Source organism: Triturus cristatus, chromosome 6, assembly GCF_964204655.1.
Source record: "Triturus cristatus chromosome 6, aTriCri1.1, whole genome shotgun sequence".
Classification (NCBI taxonomy): Eukaryota; Metazoa; Chordata; class Amphibia; order Caudata; family Salamandridae; genus Triturus; species Triturus cristatus.
This window is the reverse complement of record NC_140589.1, coordinates 1,565,189,595-1,565,208,549: the sequence shown is the minus strand read 5'-3', so window position 1 is coordinate 1,565,208,549 and position 18,955 is coordinate 1,565,189,595. Positions and strand designations below refer to the sequence as shown.

The following is an 18,955-nucleotide window of genomic DNA, read 5'->3' as shown; positions in this document are numbered from 1 at the left end:
GGAATCAGTCACTTTAAACTTTCTAACCTCTCCCATTCCACTTGCAGTGGGATGGTTTCGTGCCCTTCGGGCATTTGTGTAAATTGTGCAACCAGAAGTATTTTCCTAAGAGTTTTGTAGTGTGCTTAGCTCCCTGACTCATAAAAAGCCAGGGTAGTCTTGTTATAAATAAATATCCTTTATTTTCATAACAACTTGTGTGGTGTCCTTTCACTTGGCGTTCAAGGGGTATATGTGATGGTAAACAGCTGGCTTAACACGCCCTCTAGAGTTTAGCCTGAAGACTGCTCTTGTCCACGCTACTAGGATAGCTGGTCTATAAGGTTGACTTACAACCAATCATCAATAAGGGTCGTTTGGAATGATACACAGTGATCACTAGAATAGTGAGCACTACATATCAGGCCAACTTCTCACACCGTAGACACACACCCCTCCACAACACAAGACTGAACCAGGGACGGCACGAGCCCCAGGCCTGGCAAAATGATCCAGAGCCAGGCCCGAACTCCTGCCCTGATCCGTCCAAGTCACTAAGCTCCCGGGGGGCTTGTAATGGCCCTGCGCTCACAGCTACGAAACCGATGCACGCAGTATCACCAGCCCAAGGGACGCGACGCGCCAGACTGCGTGACCAGGATGAACAAAGAGGAGGCCAGTGATGAGGTATAAGTACCTCGCCCCATTCCTCTGTGCCCGGAAGTGACATGGCCTCGGTGCCAGACTTTGGGGGACTCCCCGGGGGTCCTCCCGACTAGAGCGTGGAGATGTGTTGTAATGCTGCTCTAAGCTGGTCGACCATTTATTTGGGCACACTGTGCGCGCCGCGGACAGCCTCATTCACCTTACAAATGCCAAAATAATGGACTTTGCAAATGTTTGGCTTATCTAAGAACTTGACTCAAAGAATGTAGCCGTTCTGTCAAGTTTACCATTTTTTTATCGTTTGAGGGGGCTGTAATGGGCGCCGCGCGCAGGTGAATAATTAGCGCGGCGGCGGCTGTAATAAATTCCGGACACACTTTTGTGGTTAACTGCGTGGTTCCGACTGCCGGAGCCAGGCCACGCCTCTTTATTTATAGCGTGCGCATTGCGTCATGCGCCAGCACTCACGCGTCACCTCGGGGCACGGGTAAACTGGAACGCTACCCCGCCGGAGGACATTACATTCATTCCAACCTTTATTAAACAATAAACAAAACATCAACATGTAGATCTGTTACCAGTTCTGGCGTGCTATCTGCTATCAGCTCATACTCCGTTACTGGTCACAGTCCGCAGCGAGTCCTTGGTTCATCACACCATGAACCCTGCCAGGCGGGAGGAGGGAGCTGGATTGCTCCTCAGGCCATATCTGGAATGCTCTCCCCGTGAGGATGGTAGGGATGGGGCCACTTCCTGCGATACCCAGCCCTCCGGGGATCTCACCGGGGAGCCTGGCAGTCATCTGTCTGGAGTTCCGAGCAGTGATGGTGTGCCTCGGTCAGATCTGTCCGGATCATCCATAGGGATTGTCCCTTGGCCACCATCCAGCTCTTCATCCACTGACTGTTGACTTGGCCTTGCTTCTATGCTGTCCGATATCGACCGGTCAGGAGTTCCAGCATTGACCTTTTTGAAGAAAGATTTATTGCGTGTGAGTTCTTCGGTTCCTCTCTGGGCTGTTACCATCGTGCCAGTTCGGCGGATCACTGTCCATGGGCGCTGTTCAAAGGGAAGACGGAATTTTCTCCCTGGGTGCCTGTCTTTGACATAGACCCTGTCCCTTATGCGAATGGTCGACGCTTTCGCTCGTCGGTCGACGCTGGCTTGGTCGTTGGTATTGGTCCTTTTGGCTAGGACCTTTGCGGTGTCAATCTGAGAAGGGGTCCAGTTTGGGGGATGAGGGATGGTGTCTCGTACCACTCGACCCATGCTTGCTGGTCCCAGGGCTGCCTCTGTCGTGAGATGAGGCGTCAATCGGTATTCTCTCAGGAAGCTGTAGAAGGCGCTCTCCAGGGGATGCCTCTTCGGCATGCGCATTGTGTATCACCTTGTTAAGAGTGCGCATGAATCTCTTCGCTTCCCCATTTGCTTGGGGCCATCGCGGGGTCACTTTCCGTTGTTGAATGCCCCAAGATTTGAGATAGTCAGCAAACTCTTGCCCCTGGAAAGGCGGACCGTTATCCGTCTTCACCACCTCAAAGATCCCGTGAGTTGCAATGGTTTTCTCCATTTTGGTGATCACCTCCGTGGCGGTTTGACTTCCCACAATTTCAATCTCAGGGTACTTTGTGTAATCATCGATAACCACGAGGGCGTAGCGCCCATCAGGAAGATGCCCAAAGTCAATACTAACGCACTCCCACGGTCGTTGGGGGTTGTCTTCAGTGATGACAGGGTGAGGACGATCCGGTTGGCCTGATACCTGGCATCATGAGCATGTTCTGACCGTCTGCTCGACCATCGGGTCCATCCCTGGGAACCACACCTTTGCTGTTAGCCGACCCTTTGTTTTTACCACACCTTAGTGCCCTCTGTGTGCGAGGTCCACGGCTTGTTGAGCAAGGCTTGATGGGATCACCAGTCGCGGACCTCTGAGTAGGCAACCACTGCTGTTAACAGAAAGTTCGTCCTTGATCCGCATGATTGACTCTCGGATGGTCTTCGCTTGGGGAGTCCGTCGTGTCATTGTGGTCTGAACGGGGCGCCAGTCGTTGCAGGCATTCATCATTCCAGGTGGCTTCCACTATAGCTTCAAGGCTCATCGGAAGTGGTCGGGACCTTTCCGCTATGAATCGGACGTATTCCTCAGTGTCCTCGGCATCCTCCTCTTCTGCTTTAGTTGCGGCCCTCGGATGTCTCAATAGGTAGTTCGCAGGGTTGGATGAGCCTGGCTTGTATTCCACTCGGTAATCATACCCCTGCAGCTGAAGGATCCATTTTTCAATCCTCGGGGGAGGTTTTGATGCCGACCCTTGAAACAGGGGGATGAGGGGCTTGTGGTCGGTGGAGACCATAAATGGATGGCCATACACGTAGACATGGAAATCCGACAGGCCCAATGGATTGCGATTGCTTCTTTCTCTATCTGAGAGTAGCGCTGTTACGTGTCCGTTAGGGAGCGTCTCGCATATGCTATCGGGGCGCATTCACCATTGCATTGTAGCTGCGTGAGCACTTCCCTAGCCCATAGGGACTGGCGTCAACTGCGACATTGGTGGGCCGGGCCGAAATCTGACAGCGTGGTGTCTGCCGAAAGGGCTGCCTTGGTGTCTTTGAAAGATTGTTCCTGGTCAGGGCCCCACTGCCATGTGGTGGTGGACTTCGTCAGCTCCCTGAGGGGCTTTGCGAGGTTGGATAAATCCGGGAAGATACACCCACAGAAGTTTACCATCCCTAGGAAACTCCGTACTTCCGAGATGTTGGAGGGTGCTGGGGCTTCCTGAACGCCTCGCACCTTGTTGGGGTCTGGGGCCACTCCTTTGTTTGGGAAAGTGTAGCCAAATAAACTGATTTTATTCTTCAAGAACTGGCACTTTTCTTTGTGTAGGGTAAGTCCGGACTCTTTGATCCTTTGGAGAACACTGCGAAGTCGACTGTGGTGATCTTCCATTCACGATGCATATACCAACAGGTCGTCACTTACGTTCAAAACTCCAGGGATTCCGTTGAAGACTTCCCGGATGGTGTTCTGGAACACCTCAGCGGCACTCGAGATCCCGAAGTTGAGGCACCTGTATCTCCTGAGGCCGACGTGTGTAGTGAATGTCGTGATGTATCGAGAGTCCGGGTGTAGGGGCAGCTGGTGATATCCGGAACGTAGGTCCATCTTTGAAAACCACACTGCGCCATTCAGTTCCCCCAGGATGTCGTCGATGGTAGGGGTTAGGTGGCGTTCCCTTTTTACAGCTGCGTTTGGGAGGCGCATGTCGACACAGATGCAGATCTGCCCTGGCTGCTTTCGCTTCTGTGCCACCACGATCGGGGACACCCACGGAGTGGGCCCGCTGACCTTCTCTATTATCCCTTGCCTCTCCAGTGCTTCCAGCTCTTCTTCGACCTTCTGTTGCAGGTGGAATGCAATGCGCCTGTGCCTCAGAGCTACCGGTTGGACTGACGGGTCAATATGGAGAGAGACTTCTTTTCCTTTTAAGCATCCAATGCCTTTGAAGACATCGTCAAATTCCTCCATGATGGCCGCTAGTTCCTCTTCTTGTACCACCAGGGCAAATGAGATCAGTTTCAGCTCTTCTGCTGTCTGTCCGCTTACCAGCTTTCCACTTCCTTCTTTGGTCACATGCACTGTGGGGGGGATCTTGAGGTCCTGGTGCCAAAACACCGTTTTAAAACATCCCAGGAGTGGGATGGGGGTCTTCTGTCCATAGGCAAATACCCAAATCTTTGCTTCTCGCAAAGGTGGGCGTGGGCTCAATTGGTTGTATACATTGGCAGCCATCAGTTCGATCAAGGCCCCTGTGTCTATGGTGGCCCTTACGTCTTGGTGGTGGATCTTGAGTCTACAACTTGGAAGTCGTCGTCTCTTCCGTCGTGGTTGGTTCACCGCAAATACATAATGGACAGGGTAGTCTTCCGTGTCGTCGTCCATGTCTTCACTATCTTGTGCTTCGGCCACTGTCTGTGCTGCTTCTTTCCGGGACTTTGATGACCTTCACACTGCCGCAAAATGGTTCATCCACCCGCAGGCTGTGCACCGCTTCCCTCTCGCTGGGCAGTCCTTCATGCGATGGGGCGTGCCTCCACAGTAGCCACATTCCTTCTTTTTGTCTTGCGGCCATTTTCCTGGGCTTTGGCGTGACTTGGATCTCACCACGTTCACCTTCTCCACCAGGTTGACGTGTTCCTTCTTGATGGGGCGGTGGAGGGCAGCCTCCATATGGGACGCTCTGGCCTGCACTAGCTCTTTTGACCGACCCAGGGTGAGGATGTCAGCCAAGGATTTACTGGACTCCTGAAGGATGTTAACTTTGAGTTTGGACGAGTAGCATCCCTGTATTATTTGCTGGCCAGTTCCTTCAAACGCTTGTCGAACGCGTCCAACGACTCTTCCGCTTCCTGCTTGGCATGGCGAAAAATAAACCCTTCATAGTCTCGGTTCGCCATTGGCTCAAAGTGCGCATTGAGAGTGTTGAGAAGCGTCACTTACGTCTTGGGTGTGGCCTCCACTAGTGTTTTGTAAATGCGGTGTATGTCCTTGCCCCCTAGGTGGAGGAGTAGGGCTCTGCGCCTGTCCTGGGCTATACCTCCCCTTCAAAGTAGATATGAAGACAGTCCGTACAATCCCTCCATCGATGGGCGAGGGAGGAGGGGGCACCATCCACGACAAAGGGCTCTATGGCCGGGATCGACGCACTCCTGACGCAGGTGCGGTCACACCTAGCAGCACGTGCACTGCCTCCCTACTAGGCGGGGCGGCAGCCGCCTGGTCGAGAGTGACGGTGGCGCAGTCGGAGCTTCTTCCCTGCGTGCCGTGGGTACTTGGCCTCACTTTCACTCCTACCTTCTCCAGGGTGCTGGGTGCAATCACGTGCATGGGCACAGGCAGAGGGGGTTTGAGGTTGTTTCACGGTTGAGGTTTTCACTTGTTCCACACAGGCACTCCCAATGATTGCAGGGCCTTCACAGGAGGCAGCAGGCCTGCAATGGGTAACAGCAGGCCTGCCCAGCTCAGCTGGCTCCTCACGTGGCTGTAGGGCCTGGATTGATGGCTCAGGCCACTCACGGACACCAGCAAAACAAAGGCAGTAATTAGGGCTCGTTACCGCCTCGTCGTCAGTGTAATGGGCGCCGCGCGCAGGTGAATAAATGCCTGACACTTTTGTGGTTAACTGCGTGGTTCCGACTTCCGAGGCGAGGTCTGGAGTGAGGGAGGAGGTTTGAGTCCAATTACCACCTGGCCAACCATGCGCGGGAGGGAGGTGTCAAAGAAAGGAGGCAAGGCTTACATTCCGAGTAGACTGTCCCACAAAAACAAATATCAAAGGCTTCTTAGCCTGCAACCTACATCTTAGTGACATTGTGAAATCCCTGATGGACGTCAGCTGCCCAGGGTCTCCAAACACGAGCTGGAAACCTGCTCTCTGCATGTGTTTACAACTCTGTGTTCCAGCTCACAGCGTGCATGGTATGAGTTGGCAAGTCTGCACTAGCGGAACTAAGATAACATTTTCTTTTTTAAAGAAAACAATGTGTTTACTTGAACTGTTTGGTGCAATGTTTCCCTTTGTCCACACTTGCTTGTTTGCCAAGGCAATATATTATGGCTGCATGAATGGATGAGTGCATAGATTAACACCTGCATGGATGGAGCAATGTGCGTGTGAGTGCATAAGTGATTCATCACCCCATCCTCTCATTCAAGATCAAAAGCACACAGAAATTCGGCAATCTAAAAGAATCACTCAGACTTATTGTGTTTGTTTCTTTAGGTGCTAAATGACAAAGAAAAGTCTTAAATTCGATTAGATTCTGTCAAACCCAACCAGGTTTCAGTCTTGAGCAACTTCAATTGTTCCACGCCAACAACACATTTACAAATTCTCAGTGATTTGTTTTGAGATTCGCAGCTTTCACAGGCTCCCCGGAACAGCCATTTACTATGTCAGTAACTGCGAATTCAAACATGCAGAAATAATACAACTGGGTCATTTGCCTACCAAAATGCTTCTGTGGAACCCAAGTGGAGCTTTCTGCGTGGGCGGACAGGCTCTGTTCCACAGCTGGAGAAAACCTCTTCCAATTAGTGAACTCCAGAGTGAAGTTAAGAGCGTCATCCTTTACCGAGCAAATCCTGCAAAACAAAATGTTATCATGAAGTTTATCACCTGCATCAGCGTAAAAACAGCCAAAGAGTAAACCTAGAAAAATAATATTCTGTCGTTTATGCCAAATTAACAAAATTCAAGGAGTCCCTCTAATATATAAATTGAACTGAAAACCGAAGGCAAGTCAATGTTAAGGCGGAACAACTTTATAAACCCCTCACATTCTTACATAATATGTAATTCTGCAACATTTACATCACAAGTAAACAATTAAGTAGAATGCAATAGATCTCACTATAAATAAAATGTCAAACTTATATTAATGCTACAATGGGCAAAACCAATCTCCCAAACACATGCTGTGTTAGGTAACCGTGCAGGCAATGAAAGAACACTTCTCCGCTTAAGAAGTCAAAAATCATTACCAGATCAAAATGCAGAAATGGATTAAAATACATATCCCTAAACCCGGCGAGTGGTGACTTTATGCTAATCATTCCCATTATATTATCTGCCTTCTCCAGAGAATTGCTTCAAGGATTGTGGTGCTGTCTCGTCCAAGCTAGTATCTGCAGGTAACCCACAGAGAACGTGTGGTTGATAATAGGAAAGAACATACAAGGGTGCCTTAACCGTTCTGTTGTTTACTACATCACCTGCGGTTTATGAAATCACTACTTCTACAGTTGCATCAAGCACTTTAACGTACATGATCTGCGAGCACCCCACCTCTTCTAAGTAATGGCGGAGGAGCGTCACCCCACTGCCTGGCGCAGAGGCAGCAAATGAAAAACAAAATGATGTTCTAGCATTGTTTCATTTCTTGTTTGCTGGCGGCTCTGAGTCAGCTTGTGCAGGAAGGGGCAGGGCATGGGAGGGAGGAGAAGGAAGATTGCTTGTGCACTCCCTACGTGCGTATATATGTGTTTGGCCGGCCGTCTCAGGCCGACCAAAACACACATGCGTACTTAGGTTTCTCCAGCCCGTCTGCATTCAGCAGCCAGGCTGGAGAAACCACACAGACTCCATGACTTGAGTTGAGCATCTTTCCAGCCCGCTCAGGCCATTCCCCTGCTGCAGGCTGCTGGGACCAGGAAGAGGTCATCAAAAGCAACGCGATGCGAAAGGCTGCCGGCGGCTTCAGGAACGGTTTTTTAATTATTAACACACCCAGCCTCCGTGCACTCGCCATCGCCCCATCATCCTTTGTTAATGGCCGCCGCCACCGATAGCCATAAGTGAAGTTTGAACATACCTTGAAAACCAAGCACCACACATCTAAGCGTGGCATCTGATGACAACACTAATGTTTATGGACAAGGAAACACAATCAGTGGTATCTAGGCTAGACCATAAAAAATGCCTTTCCATGACCTGATCATTCCTGTATCATCTGTACTAATGAACTTGGGCAAGGCTGTCAAAATCTTGCTCACCATGTACCAGAGGGCAGGGGTGCAGCAACCCAAGAGACAACCTGCATTTAAGGATCAAGAACTCCAGCTAGCTGATTAAAAAGCTCATTTGCCCTTAGTGTCTATTTTCTTTGATTCCCTGTCCAGGGTAGCAGTGGAAAAACGAATTTGCATTTAGTTTACTAGTGAAGGCCTGAACTATAATGCTCTCTGGAATAGCATGTTGCATTAAATGGGAGTGTTTGAGGCAGTCTGGGAGCCCTTTTTACACCCCCCATCCTTACACACGGACAGAACCACTTGAATTTTTGTGACGGAATGCATGCAGGGAGGCCACCCTCTTGGGTCCTTTTGTTTGACAGAAGCATTTCTAATCTGCCCTTCCTGGGGCACTTTGAAAGGAGCAAATCATCCCCGGGTTGATATGCATGACTAGGCTTCTAGTGGTCTTTGGAGGGGACAATTGTAGTTGAATGAAGCCCCACCGAACGACTGTCCAGAACACTCTGTTAATGGTCATAGTAGGTGCGCAGCGCTATCACCTCTTAGCTGATGTGTATGAGCCATGAAAATGTCAATAAAGAATTGTTTAAAGAAAAGAAAGAGGAAAAAAAAGAAATGTTGGATAAGCTGTGGCAGACCTATATGATCTGGCAATTGGGTGGGGGTGTGCAAGGTTAGACCACAGGGCCATAAGGTTCTCAGTTAAACCTTCATTAAATGGCAACAAAGGCTCTAAAGTGGAGCTCCCAGGCTGAAAGATTTCTGTCAGAATATTGGCCTTAGTTTCTACTGTAGGCAATTGCAAGTCCAACGCATTTGCATTGCTGCATACTACCACTGGAAAACAAACAATTTCTACTGTAGGGACCCCTAAGCGAGAATTCAACACTATCTCAGGTGAAATGTCCAAGCCATTGAAGCTTTGTTGATCAAGGTGTAAGCCAGCACCAGTGTAATGAGTGGGGAGCAAAAGGTCCACCTCCTTGTCTTCATTGGAAGAAACATTCTCAAGAACCTGCAGAGCACAAGACAAAGCAAAAATGGGCCGTCATCCTCTTAAAATACTGCCATTGAGGCAAGGAAACAGGATGTGAGTCATCCTCATATTAAGGTCAAGTCCAGTTGCATCATTGGAAGTTCCCAAGCTGAAGTTGGTTCTGGATCTGCAATGGTATTCGGGGTGGTGGTGCTAAAAGAAACAAACGTAAGGACCGGAGCCTAATGAGTTGAGATGTGACCCGAAGACAGAAACGGAGCAAGCTGAGGCCTTGCATGATAAGTCTGTGCTGGTTGAGGGCCCACTGGTGTAAGCATGACTGGAGGCCTGAACATATTTGTGTGTGATGAAAGTGCATTGGAGCCATCCTGAAGAACTGCAGCATAACCTCATTGAAGGGTGGAATCTGCTGAGAAGTTTATAATGGCCTGGAGAACTTAGCACACTCACTCTTAAACTGGAATGGACCAAGGGCAACATTTAGAGTGGCGACTATGGATGTCTCCCTGAAGCGAATGTCGAGGTGGCAAAAAGCCCTGTTCCAACTTGTCCAACTTACCTAAAGAGCGAGATTGGGAGTGGAATGGGAAACAGCCTTGCCACTTGGAGTGACCAATCTCGTACCTTTCCATCAGCAACGTAGATTTTTGCTTTACACGCCCACAGGTCCTTTGGGTGCTGTGGCATTCAGGCAAGGAAACAGGACGTGAGTCATCCTCATATTAAGGTTGAGTCCAGTTGCATCATGGGAAGTTACAAAAGAATTTGAAACTCACAGGAGTTAAGCTCCAGATCTGCATCAAAGGATGTGTGAAAAGTGTCATCATACAGGGGTGGATTGGGATGTTAATCTGGGGGTAAAATCTCTTGGCAAATGTTAGGAGTGAATATTTTGTATATGCTGTATCGTTTGAAATTAATTTTCATTGCCTTAGGTTAGACTTGAACTAGAAAGTGCCTAGGAGAGACATTGCCAAACATAGAAAGCTTTAAATGATTGCATTTTATACATTGGCTCCAACACGCTCTCTGAATGTATGCACCCTGCTCAGGCGCTTTACATGATGTGTGTTTGTCTAAAATTGTTAACTCTGATAAAATTTGTTTTAAAAAAAGAAATCATAGAGGGGTGGTACCTATATGCTGCTATGTGTCGTCAAATTCCAAAGGCAGGATGGAGTCATGAAGGAGACCAATGGTGTCAACTGTGAGTGGGAAGGAGCTATTGAAAGAGCTTCAAAACCCAGTCTAGCACCCAGGGAGATTCACAAGGTTAGGAATCTGAGGGTAAAAGTATCCATCAGAATGCATGCGTCGGTATACTAAAATCAGAACTACTAGCTTAGTGGACGCCTGTTAAGGCAAGGGCGAACACTGTAGAAAAAATATTGTTGTGAGCTACTTGCTGAATATGGGGATCTCAACTTGTTTCTCGTCGTTGGGTGGCATGACCGTTATTTATGTTTCTCTCCTGAGGCCTCGCGTCTTGTAACTTAATTCAATTCTTTCATGCTTATTTGTCAAGAATTCTGAAGAGGTGAAGTCTGTAGGGTGGTGGAAATTGTTCTGGTCCTGTGGTGTTTGTGAAGTGTCCAAATCTGTGGTTTCTACGGAGTTTAAGAACATATCCAGTTGATTCGGGTCTGTGAGCTCTCTTGTGCATTCACCATATGTAATTATCATAGTTGCAGGGTTTAATAGTCCGTAAAGGATCTTCCAATCATTTCAACCTTGGCCTCAGAGACAAAATTGTTCCTTTTTTATAAAGTTTAATTTAAGAAGTGATGAAGGATAAAGATTTTTTTGTGGTTGATGAAAAAGAATGAGCTTTCCGTTTTGCTTGTTTAATCACTTGCCTCACCTGTTGATGTCACAAGAAGGCGGCTATGATTTGTTGTGGGTTGTCTTTCTTGACCCTGTGCACTCTTTGCAATTACAAAGGTGGGTGAGATGTGATGCCAGTTAATTTTGGTTATTTCCTGATCAGAAGACTAATGCACATGCTCCAGAGGTTGGGATATCAAACTCTCGGTGCCCAATTGGGAGCCATGAGAATGACTTGGGCCCAGTCGGTTTTGATCTTTCTGAGAAGTCGTGGCAGAAGTGCCTGGAGGAATATAAACAGGTTATTATTAAAGCCAAAAGGACTTACTTCACGGCTAAAATAAAAGAGGCTACACATTCCTCAAAAGAGCTGTTTAAAACTGTACAGACATTGGCCACCCCCCAACATTCAGGAAAATGTATGCCTGACCAAGCCCTCTGTGATACAATGGCTGTCTTCTTTCAAAATAAGGTACAAATAATATATGACGACTTACTAAAGTCAGTGAATAGCAGGCTAGTTGATAATTTCTCAAACACAAAGGTCTGGCAAATAAACAGCAGATTGGGCTGCTTTACGACGCTCAATACTGAGGAAGTTAATGATCTCCTTACATCCATTAAATCTGGCTCCCCAAAGGATCCCTGCCCCCCAGCAGTTTTCCATCTGGCCTCTAAGGCTATTAGCATATATCTTACTCCCCTCCTGAATCAAGTGATAACAACAGGGAAGTACCCCGAGGCATGGAAAAAGGCCTATATAAAACCGATCTTAAAGAAACGGACCGCAGATCCACTTGAACCAAAAAACTAGCGACCAATCTCCCGACTGCCACTACCAGCAAAGATCCTGGAAAGGGCCATAAATAAGGAGTTAATCCAGTATTTAGAAGACAACTCTTTACTGGATTGTACTCAGCATGTATTTAGGCCCTGTCACTCAACAGAGACAGCACTGGTGCTGGCAAACGAGGAGATTCGAAAGACAGTGGATGGGGGCAGCAGAGCAATTTTGGTTCTGCTAGACCTCTCGGCGGCATTTGACACCGTGAACCATTTGGTACTGGTGCAACGGCTGAAAGAAACTGGGGTAGAGGATACTACATTAAATTTACTTGCCTCCTTTTTAGACGCCAGACAGCAGAATATACACTGGGAAAATACGCAATCGGGAGCGTTTCTTCTCCCATGTGGGGTCCCGCAGGGGTCTGCCCTGTCTCCAACTCTTTTTAATATATATGTTGCCCCGTTGGCCAATCTGGTCAAGAAACATGGATTCTCTATAATCATGTATGCCGATGATTCACAGCTTATCGTTTCAGTCGCTGAACCGTCTGAAATGGCAGCTATCGGCTTCCACGCATGTTTGAGGGACATTATGGAGTGGATGAGCATACATTTTTTTAAAATAAATACTGACAAAACCGAGGTCCTTGAATTTGGTAAAGGACCATCGGTATGGAATACCAGCTGGTGGCCTAAGGAGGCGGGAATATGCCCCACCCCCGTTGCTAAGGCTAAAAGTCTAGGGGTAACAGTAGATAATCAACTAAAGCTATCTGCCCATATTAACCAATTAACGTCCTCCTGCTTCTTCCTCCTAAAAACTCTGAGGAAAATATTTCCATTCATAGCAATTGAACTCCAAAAAACAATTGTAGTTGCATTATTTTCATCTAAATTAGATTATTGCAACGCCCTTTTTGTGGGGATTGACAAAGCACAGGAAAGGAAGCTTCAAACACTGCAGAATATGGCAGCCAGACTGCTCATGAATATTCCTAAGGGTCATCCTACCTCAGAGGCTGTTAAAACCCTTCATTGGCTCCCAGTCCATCAAAGGGCCAATTTCAAAGCTTTATGCCTGGTACATAAGGCCTTCTATGGTGGTGTCTCCGGGGATTTCAGGAAACTTTTTACAAGATATCTCCCCGCTAGACTGCTCAGATCGTCCTTTGAAGGACTTGTCTGTGTTCCAAAAACACAGAAGGTTAGATGGGGAGGACGCACATTATCCTTCTGTGCGGCAAAACTATGGAACCAGATGCCATACCTTCTGCGCTGTCAACCAAATCGGGTGCAATTTAGGAAGGATCTAAAAACATGGCTTTTTGGGAAAAATTAAAGACACACCTACAAGGCCTATACCCAGGTTTCACAGTTCCAGCGCCAAGACGCCACGGCATTCACGCGCTCTACAAATAACAAATCAAATCAAATAAATGCATACAGGAGTCCCAAGATCCCTCCGAGATGGAATGCCTCTCCAAGCGAGAACTACTTAGAAAACTCCAGTGTGCAGAAGGGCTGACATTGCATGTTCTCAAGCCAGTATTCTCCCCACACATGGAAAAGAACTTGTGTCCCTCTGGGTGTAGTCACCATTTGTGATCTTCAACGCATCAATGGCTGAGTTTGACTGCCTTGTCGCTCAGTAAACCCACCAGGTGCTGCACGAACAGGGAGATGTCCTGACACCCCAGAGGTGCAGCGCCTCCTGGCACAGGGTCCATTACTCCACCCTGCCCTGTTTGCTTCAACACCACATGACGGTGGTATTGTCCGTGAACACCTGAATCAGTCTTCCCCTGATGGGTGGGAGGAAGACTTTCAATGTCAAGTGGATAGCCCTCAACTTCAACTGTTTGATGTGGGGCTGAGTCTCTGCCGTAGATCAGAGGCTTCTGATCTCCACTTCTCCCAGGTGGCCGCTCCACCCCAGAAGTGAATCATCAGTCACCACTGCCAGCTCTGGATGGGGAAGGGAGGGGGTCAACTGCTGGGCCAATCGCTGTTTATCAGTCACCACTTCCCACAGAGTCAGTCGGGATTTAAGGGTGGATCCAGCATGCCCGGCTGGCGTTGGTGGTGAATCGGCCAGTAGTAGCCCAGATGGGGCACATCCTGGCTTCATGGGGACAGAAGGTGCGCAACAGGGAGTCAATGACATGCATGGCATCGTAGAATTCATTAACTTGGGCGGGAGTCACTCTGGCTCCAGGGAATTCGGAGTAGCACATAGCGGGTCCAGACGCTGGCTCTGCATGTGATGTGTGGGAGCGGGGCCTAGAAGCATGGAATTTGGACTTGGACGCCAAAGAACGCATCAATAACTTCTTGTGCTTCTTTGACAGACCCGGCTTGGAGGACAAGGTCTTGGACAGTAAATACGATTGTCCATGGGAACCACTCCCAGAACAACGTTGCCCCTGGAGTGGGATCGGCACAGAGCCTTCTTCTGTCATGCCACCAAGACCTTCAAAATCCTCTCGTCAATTGCCTTCAGATTCATAGACTTGCCATCGGAGCAGGCCTTGGGTCCTGATCCAACCACAAGTAAACCAAGTGTGGATCAGAGATGGGCATCTATCAGGAACATTCGCCACACTGTTTGTTTGAAGACATGTACCTAGGAATATTCTAAGGTGAGAAATCTGTGGTTAGAAGTCTCTATATAATAACATACGTAACTTGACAATAAGTCGCTAGTATATGGTGTATTAAGTATACTCAGGGACTGGAAGTTAAATGTCACCTGTGGACTGCAGCACATCTGCAGGGTTGGCATGTAAAAAGATGGCCTCAGTTCTATCATGTATAGCCTAACTGCAGCAGCCTAAAAACTTGCTGTCAGACCTGTGAAAATAACCCATTTTGACAGGTGGAAAACCCTGCTTTCAAATATTAATACAAAATAAATATTAACAAGTTACCACTTGTTCCACAAGATAAGGTACTTGATATTTAAAGTGGAACGTGTGAAATTAAAGTTGGAAAGTTCTGCTAGTTACTAGCCCTCAAAGGTATTTTTTACTAGCAGGACGGTAGCTGGATCATGGATAATGTCAAAGTGCAGATTATAAACTTTAATCTGCAACTTTTGACAAGAAACAGCGAAAATTGTTATTCAAAGACTTTTTTCATTTATTTTTAAAGTCTAATTCATCTGCAAAGTTGGATTTTTAATGCATATTTAGAAAAAGTAACTTTGAGAAATGTATATTTCCGTGCCTGACGCTTCTGGAAGTTAATTTGAATTAGCCTGTCAGCAGCTGCCCAGCAAGTGCTGGACCTTAATGAAGTTTGAAAACTGTACTTATAGCAAAACAATGGCTTAGGACTGATGACAGGATGGATGGGTGTGAGGCATTTGATCCTTATCAGCCCAGAAAGGACAGTTGGGGTGCAACAAAGCTCTTCATTAACTTGAAAAGGACAGAGGTGAGGTCTGTCCATTCATAGTTTAGTGTAAGGAGAGCCCAGAAGAAGGGAACGCCTTTGTCTTCAAGGCCCACACTAGCCTGGATGGTTCTGATCCCCCAGTAGGAAGGAACCTACCTCCAGAACTGATCGGGGTGGACACTGGGGAGGGGACTGCTCATTTTCCTGGCCATACCTCTGGGTGGACTAATAAAGCTCAATTTTCCTCAAAACTACAGATACCATTTTGGCGTGAAGTTGTTTTAGCAATATACAGTACCAATTTCCTACTCCTATTATGCCACCGATAAAGTTTGCCTGGCTAATAGTGCAGGCTGATGCATCCCTTGGTGGTTGGATCTTTTGCATGAAGTTGCAGATTTGAAGCTAGGAGAAATACCTTGTTACGGGAATTACCGGATTGCTCAGTTTCAGCTGAACAAAGGATTTCATGCGGTCAGCTGCCAGGAAGTCCTTGAATAGGTGGAATCTTCCCTTCTCTACCTGATGCCCACTTGATTGCATTCTTTTATCAGCATCTATTTTGCTTGTAATGTTATTATAGAGTCTTGTATCACCGTGTCAGGGTAACACTCTGCATACTCATCTAGAGACTGTACAAATTAGCTTTATTCAGAGATCTTCAAAAAATGAACCTATTGTTTACTTATGGATTCAATATCAAAGACAAACTTTTTGTTCACAGGGACTGCATTAAACTCTAATTATTGATGAAGGATCCAGTCTTTACATTTGGATTCTTTTTGGAAGAGGGTGCCTTCGGGAGAGTGCGTAGTGAGTCTGTACATCAGCTGGATATACAGCATCTGTAGGAATTATTTCGGGTACACCACCGCCCACCCCACATAATATTCCACTTTCTTAGATGATATAATACTTTTCGAAAAGCCTATAATATCATCCTTTTCCAGTTTTTCTCGTACCCCCTGAAAAGCGCAGGTTGTCTTTTCTATTCCTGTCCTCTAATTTGGTGAATATATTTTGCACGTTCCAATGGTACTTTTCCCAATTTACCGCAGTAGCCACTGGAGTAGCAATTGTTTATTTCATCTTCTCTAGCCCGTCCTCTGCTGCAAGCAGGATGGAATTAAAGGAGGAAATGTTCGATCTAAGTGACGTTATCTAAGATGAAGCTTCTGTCGTGTTTTCTTCTAATGTTGCCATCAAGGCCTTCAGTGCTGAGTTCATTCAGAATGGCATCCAATGCCAAATCCTGTGCCATGGTATCTTGGTCTTTATCGGGTTCTGCTGACTTGCCCTTTACCGCCTCTGTAAATAGAAGCTGTCTGGCTGACTTCAATATCAGAGAAGCCTTTTGAAGAGGCAATGTGTCAAAATGTTAGGTAATCATTGTCTCCAAAATGAAGTGCCAGATTTGCAATACAATTATTTACGCACAGCCTCATGCTCAAGATGCCAATTCCTGCTTGACTGAAATATTCAATGTTGCCACTAGCAAACCATCCATCACTCTGTGTTGCCTAGGAATCCAGCACTGCTTACCAACCTAAACACAGCATGCCCCGGCGAACTGGCAGGCCACCCTCCCTTACTGCAGGGAGAACTGTGGTGCCTGTAATGATGGGTCTGCACAATGCCCCGATGGTAAGAGAGTCCTGGGCAAAAATCATTTGCTGAGGTAGATGGAATATTATAGCACGTGATTTTGTTGAATACCCCCATTGTTCTAATAGCCCAATTTTCTAACTTGCTACCTGTAAAAAATTAAAATGTGGTACTGCCTCAGAAGTTTTGTTATGTTATAGGAACTTATAAAGCTTAACGGTTACCTGGAGTTGTCCTGGCGCTAGTTGTTATCCCTTGGGTAAAGAAACTGTAAACTGCTATTACAGGTTAAAAAGCCAGGTCTTTAGACTCTTTCTAAATATCAGGAGATCTGTGCTGTTTCTCAGGTAAAAATGAAGGCCATTCCAAGCTTTTGAAGCGTGCACGACAAAGCTTCTTCCACCCGAAGAGGCTTTTTTTGTGAGTGGTACTCTCACCAACTTGGCTTCCATGGAACACAAGGTCCTTTTAGGCCAGCACCATTGAATATTCAATTTCAGATACTCAGGGCCTATGCCTTGAAGAGCCTTGAAAACTGTACGCAGTGCTTTAAAGCGCACCCGTTTCCTGACCGGCAGCCAGTGAAGTTTACTAGATGGACGCAAATGTAGGTGTGCCCGACAGCAACCGCGCTGCCGCGTTTTGCAGCAGTTGGAGTTTGTTCATGAAGCGTTCCTGTATGCTCAGATAGAGGCCATTACAATAATCGAGCCTAGACAGGACAAGCTTCGTGACCACTGTCCGCTGGCTGTCAGCTGGTAGAAAGGGGAGAATTATTTTGATCATCATAAGCACATGGAAGGTGGCAGATGACATTGTATGGATCTGATCACCAAAATTAAGCTTGTCATCAATCATGATGCCTAAGTTTTTTACCTTCCTTGAAGGTGTAGGAAGAGTGCCCAGTGTTATTGGCCACACGTTAGGGGTCCAAAAGTTGGCGTAATTCCCCAAAAGACTGGTCACAAAACTTTGCCCACAGACTTATCTGCTAATAGGTTGCATCAAAAAATCTCCAGGAGCAGAGGGTCGCAGACGAACTGCTTAATGAATATTATTTATGGAGGTCGCAATCTGTGACCACCTTTGACTGGCTAAAACACAGAGATGGCGGTTTGCAGAGAACAGCAGACCACCATCCAATTTTTTTAAGCAGTTTATATTCTTTAATGGAACCTGTGCAACTATAAAAAATAAAAAAAAGTGTCCCATTTGGGAAAATATTTGGAGGAGTAGAGTGTGGTCCACTCCCCTAACACTGCTGACTCCATTCACAAAGGGAAAGGTGTCCCAAAAGTCAGGTCTCACCTCCCTTTTAGGGTGTTGGTCACTGATCTATGCTCTGCGACACAACTTTGTTCACAAACCATCATTATACCCCATGCAGAATAGCAATTAAAAGGAGGGACACCTTTCATGCCACTCCCTAACTGTGATTCAGTATGGATGCTAAAAACATTTTTTTAAACCTGAATGGTGTTTCCAATTCACCAAATAGGTTTACTACATACTAAAAACACATTTGTTGTTGCAAACCATGTGGTTTTTCGAATGGCAGGGTCTGCAGTCGAAAACGGGCTTTGTTCATCTGCCCACTAGTAAAAAAAATGTACAAAAAAAATGTGTACTAACTACTTGGCGACCAAATGCAAGACACAGGTACGGATTATTAGCACACTTACCCAAATATCTGAGACAAATTAGTATCGGATTGCCAAAGAAACGAAAGATTATTATAAGACTGAGGTCAGACTTGTGCGGGCCAAGTCATGCGAATGGTTGTGCTGTTACACTCTCAGATAATATCGGCAGCAGCCGCAGCACCCTCCCTGAGATGAGACGCGTGGCTCCTTCACAGAAAGGTCACCGCGGTCTGAAACGGACGGAAGGCGCTGCCTCTCGAGACATCCGGAGACGGCCTTAGCTGACCTTAACTGACCCCAGCTACTATTCTCCTCCCAGATGCTCCTTCCTTTACAGTCACAGGCAAGAAGCATCGTGTGCGGAGGTTTCAATAGAGAATCTCTGGAGCATTGATGATAAAAAAGAGATAAGGAGGCCTTGCCTTCCCAGTGGCTTAATTTAAAGGTTGCCTCATTCTGCTTCTATTTTCAGGACTTCTGCTTTTGCATTGATGCGCCTCCGCTTTGACTGGGGGCTGCAGT

General features: G+C 47.0%; 1 protein-coding gene across 3 annotated transcripts in view; it reads right to left on the bottom strand.

The window, feature by feature from the left end:
• Positions 1-18,955, bottom strand: part of ASB3 (ankyrin repeat and SOCS box containing 3) — a 529,701-nt gene that overhangs the window by 37,151 nt on the left and 473,595 nt on the right. For all 3 annotated transcript variants that reach the window (XM_085612718.1, XM_085612720.1, XM_085612719.1), the window contains one exon: positions 6,657-6,790. In XM_085612718.1, the coding sequence (XP_085468844.1) occupies positions 6,657-6,790 (134 nt within the window). The remainder of the gene's footprint in view (positions 1-6,656; positions 6,791-18,955) is intronic.